A 5,000-nucleotide genomic window follows, 5' to 3' on the forward strand; every position below is an offset into this window, starting at 1 on the left:
TTCCTCTTTCTCCCCCCCTCTCTCTCCTCCTCTATCTCTCTCTCTCTCTCTCTCTCTCTCTCTCTCTCTCTCTCTCTCTCTCTCTCTCTCTCTCTCTCTAAACTCTCTCTCTCTCTCTCTCTCTCTCTCACCTCCACAATATGATGCTTCGTTGAGAAAGTATCTGACAGCTTCTCCGCGGTGCCATCACATCACAACCACAACACCATCACAACACCATCCACCCTCACCACCACCATCCTCCCCCCTCCCCACCCCCACCCCCCAGCCACCACCCCTTACCTCCAGCACCCTCTCCTGTCGCCGAGGCGCGGTTCGGGGGAGACTCGGCTTCAGGAGCTGCACCCTCAGCATCCCCGTCTGGTCCCCCTGCGCCAGCACGCCCCCCAGCCGGTAGAGAGGCCCCGCGCCCCAAGACCACACCAAGTGGGTCGTTCCGCTCTGTGAGGGGGGAGGGAGGGGAAGGGGAAGAAAGGGGAGGGGAAGGAGGGAAGGCAGAAAAGGGGGCAGGGTAAGGAGGAGGAAAGGGGAATAGGGGAGAAAAAGGGGGAAAAGGGTGGGAGGGAAGAAGGGAGAGAGGGGGAGAAGGGGGGGCGTAGGGGGACGAAGAAGGTGGGGAGGAAAGAGAAGGGGAGAAGGGGAAGGAGGGGGGAGGGGAAGGGAAGAAGAGGAGGGAAGAAGGAAGGTGAGAAAAGGGGGCAGGGTAAGGAGGGAGGAAAGGGGAATAGGGGAGAAAAGGGGGGAAAAGGGTGGGGTGGGAAGAGAGGGGAGAGAGGGAGAGGAAGGGGTAAGGGGACGAAGGTGGGAAGGAGGAAAGGGGAGAAGGGGAAGGAGGGGAGGGAGAAGGGAGAAGAAGGAGGGAGGGGGAGAAGGGAAAGAAGAAAAGGGAGGATGGTAAGAAGGAGGAAAGGGGAAGAAAGGGGGAAGGGGCGAAGGGGGAGGATAAGAGGGAGGAAAGGGGAGTAGGGAGAATAGGGGGGAGGGGTGGAAGGGGAAGGGAAGGGTAAAATTAGTGGTCTGTTGATACGAAGGTAATTATTATTGCAAATATTGTAATTATTATGGTTATGTTATGGTTAATGGTAGTTGCTGTCATTTTTGTTCTTGTTATTATAATTATTATTAGTGTATTACTATTATCATTACTGATGGTATAATTACTATAATCATCATCATTATCATTGTTTTTATTATCATATTTATTGCTATTAATGTCATTATCATTACCACCGTTATCCTTATTTTCATCATCATTACCATCGTTATCATCATTACCATTATCATCACCGTCATCACTAGAACTACTCTCACGACAATCACCATTATCATTATTATCAATTACATGAAAATCATCAAAACCGTCACCATCACATTCCTACCTTCGTTATAATGAACATCACAAGCACTTTGATGAATATATCTATTATCAGCTTTCTTATTTCAATCATGATTCATGTAAACTATACAGCTGCTTAGGACGAAGAATAAAGTTTATTAATATTTTCTCGATATACTCTAAGGAAGAAAAGGGATTTCGAAAAGGAATATTGGTTTAAGAAGAAAGAGAGAGCTGGTTAAAAAAAAAAAAAAATGCTGAATGTGGGTTAAGGGGAAAGAGTGAAAGAGGGAATTGAAAACTACAAAGATATAAAAAGAGGGTTTGGAAAATTGAAAAATAAAATAAAGTCTTTGGAAAAATGCAGAAAAAGAAGGTTTGGAAAAGCGCAAAAAGATAAGGTTTGGACATTTGAAAAAAAAAAAAAATAGCTTGGCCAAAAGAAAGCTGAAGGTTCTAGAGTGTCAAAGGTGTTTTGTTTAAAAGGCTGCTTTTCAAAGGGGACATCAGTTCAGACCAGCATTTCCCAAACTTCTTCGGGCGCGACCCTAAAAGTCTTAACCTGGGCTAGCGACCCTCAGTGTGTGAACAAGTATATCCCATATTTTCATGGCAGTTATACTTGTAGATGTGTATCAGTTTATGTTATTCTATGCATTTGAAGGTTTATATTACCGATTATGAATTTCAATGAACGTGTTAATAAAAGAAAACATTCACTTTTACTGACATCCAGCTAAGGATTCTTTTCTTCTTCTCTTAAGACCCTCTGGCGACCCTCAGAAGGCCCTGTGGCCCTCACTGGGCTCGCGACCAAGGGGCTGGGAACCACTGGTTTAAAGATAGAACAAAATAGGAATAAGGAAAATATCGTTTAAGAAAAGACGAAACAAATAGAAGAAGGAAAACGTTGACAAGATGATAATAAACACAGAAAGGAAAACAATTATAAAAGGGAAAGTAGTCTACAAAAAAAATTAAAACCTGCATTATAAAGCCAAAGCATAAAAAGGAAAGAATTTTTAGAAGGAAAAGTAGTCTACAAAAAATGGGAAAAATATCAACAAGAAAAAGAAAAAGAAAAACTGCACTCAGCAAATTCAAAAGGAAAAGAATAGTAACGAAGGTTTGTCATCATGTAAGACCTATCAGTTTGCACATCTCTCTGTCTCTCTGCCTCTGTATCTATTTATCTGCCTATCCATCTATCTATCCATTTATCTACCCATCTATCTATCCATTTATCTCCCTATCTATCTATCCATCCATCTATCCATCTATCTATGTCAATCCATATGTGTATGAAATGATTATTACAGAAATTGAGGAACGACCGTTAAAATATACCAGTAATTACAACAGAACATTGGAACCATTAATATTCAAATTAACTGATAACTATTTTGAAACTGATTAATCTTATGACGTCACCATGTTTAGACTCACTGACGTCACACACTTAAGACCAATGACGTCACGGCGCCTCAACCCATGGTGACGTCACAGCGTTCCGACCCGCGACCCGTGACGTCATCGCCCCTCCCCTCCCCCCACCGACTCACCGTGATGACGTAATGGCCGGGGTGACACGTGTCCAACTTCCGCGTGAAAGTGAATTTGATGACGCCATCTTGCTGCTTGTGGCGGAAGTGGAGGCAGTCCTGGTGGGCGGACACCACGAAGCGACCGGAGCTGTCCACGAGGGCGTTCTGGAGGGCGGGAAGGAGGGAGGGAGAGGAGGGGAGGGAAGGGGGGGAAGGGAGGAAGGGATGGAAGGATAGGAGGATAGGGAGGAAAGGAGGGAGAAGGCAGAGGGAGAGAAGGGAGGGAGGAAGGGGAGGGAGGGGAGAGGAGGGGAGGGAAGGGAGGGAGGGGAGGGGGAAGGGAGAGGAGGGAGGAGGGGAGGAAAGGAGGGAGAGAGGGAGGGAGGAAAGGGAAGGGGGGAGGGAGGAAAGGAGGGAGGAGAGAAGGAGGAGGGAGGAAAGGAGGAGAGAGAGAGGGAAGGGAGGGAGAGGAGGGAGAGGGAAAGGGAGGGAGGAAAGGAGGGAGAGGAGGGAGGGAAGGGGAGAGGAGGGGCCAAGGAGGGAAGGGGAGGGAGGGAGAGGAGGGGAGGGAAGGGAGGAGGAGGGAGGAAAGGAGGGAGGAAAGGAGGGAGAGGGAAGGGGGAGGGAAAGGGAAGGGGAGGAGGAGGAAAGGAGGGAAGGTGAGGAGGGAGGAAAGGAGGGAGAGGAGGGGAGGGGAAGTGGAAGGGGGAGGGAAGGGGAAGAGGAGGGAAGGAGGGAGAGGAGGGGAGGGAAGGGAGAGGAGGGAGAGGAGGGAAGGGAGGAAAGGAGGGAGAGGACGGGAGAGAAGGGGAGGGAGGGAAAGGAGGGAGAGGAGGGGAGGGGAAGGAAGGGGAGGGAGGAAAGGAGGGGGGAGGGAGGGGAGGAGGAAAAGGAGGAGAGGAGGGGAGGGAGGGAGAGGAGGGGAGGGAGGGAGGAAAGGAAGGAGGGAAGGGGAGGGGGAAGGGAGGGAAGGGAAGGGGAGGGAGGAGGGGAGGAAAGGAGGGAGAAGAATGGGGAAGGAAAGAAGGGAGAGAGAGGGAGGGGAAGGGGAGACGAAGGAGGGAAGGAGGATGGAGGAGAGGGGGAAGGGGAGGGAGGGATGGAAGGGGAGGGAAAGAGGGGGGAGGAAGGGAAGGAGGGAAGAAAGACGGGGCAGGAGAAGGAAGGAGGGAAGTAGGAGGGAAGGAAAAGATAAGGGGGGGAAGGGCAATAAAGAGAGGGGAGGGAGGGGGGAGGAATAAGTAAATGAGAAAGCATTAATACATAATCACATAACGCATAACAGATGGTTGAAGATAATCATATATCTGTATCTATTGATATGTACATATGCATGTATGTATCTGTATATGTGTGTATAGGAATATATATACATATACATACATACATACATTTATATATATATATATATATATATATATATATATATATATATATATATATATATATATATATATATATACATGCATGTATACACACACACACACACACACACACATATATATATATATATATATATATATATATATATATATATATATATATATATATATATATATATATATATATATATATATACATATACATATACATTATTACATATACATATACATATACATATACAATGATACATATACATATACATATACATATACATTATATACATACATACATTATTACTACACACTACACACACACACACAGAAGTACTATACACATACATATATACACACACACACACACATATATATATGTGTGTGTGTGTGTGTGTGTGTGTGTGTGTGTGTGTGTGTGTGTGTGTGTGTGTGTGTGTGTATGTGTATAATGTGTAGTGTGTGTGTGTGTAGTGTGTGTGGCTGTGGGTGTGGCTGGGTATATATATATATATATATATATATATAGGTGAATATATATATATATATATATATATATATATATATATATATATATAGAGAGAGAGAGAGAGAGAGAGAGAGAGAGAGAGAGAGAGAGAGAGAGAGAGAGAGAGAGAGAGAGAGAGAGAGAGAGAGAGAGAGAGATAGGGAGAGGGAGAGGGAGATAGAGGGAGAGAGAGAGAGAGAGAGAGAGAGAAAGAGAAAGGGAATATGGAGAAATAGAAA

At 45.5% G+C, this 5,000-nt stretch overlaps 1 protein-coding gene across 1 annotated transcript in view; it reads right to left on the bottom strand.

Annotated features, from left to right (window-relative positions):
- Tbh (Tyramine beta hydroxylase) overlaps positions 1–5,000 on the bottom strand; it is a 20,097-nt gene that overhangs the window by 10,445 nt on the left and 4,652 nt on the right. Inside the window, exons 2-3 of the mRNA XM_070116180.1 lie at positions 2,899–3,045; positions 283–441 (exon numbers count right to left, since the gene is read on the bottom strand). Coding sequence (XP_069972281.1) covers positions 283–441; positions 2,899–3,045 — 306 coding nt within the window. The remainder of the gene's footprint in view (positions 1–282; positions 442–2,898; positions 3,046–5,000) is intronic.

Source organism: Penaeus vannamei, chromosome 38 (genome assembly GCF_042767895.1).
Source record: "Penaeus vannamei isolate JL-2024 chromosome 38, ASM4276789v1, whole genome shotgun sequence".
In the NCBI taxonomy this organism is placed as follows: Eukaryota; Metazoa; Arthropoda; class Malacostraca; order Decapoda; family Penaeidae; genus Penaeus; species Penaeus vannamei.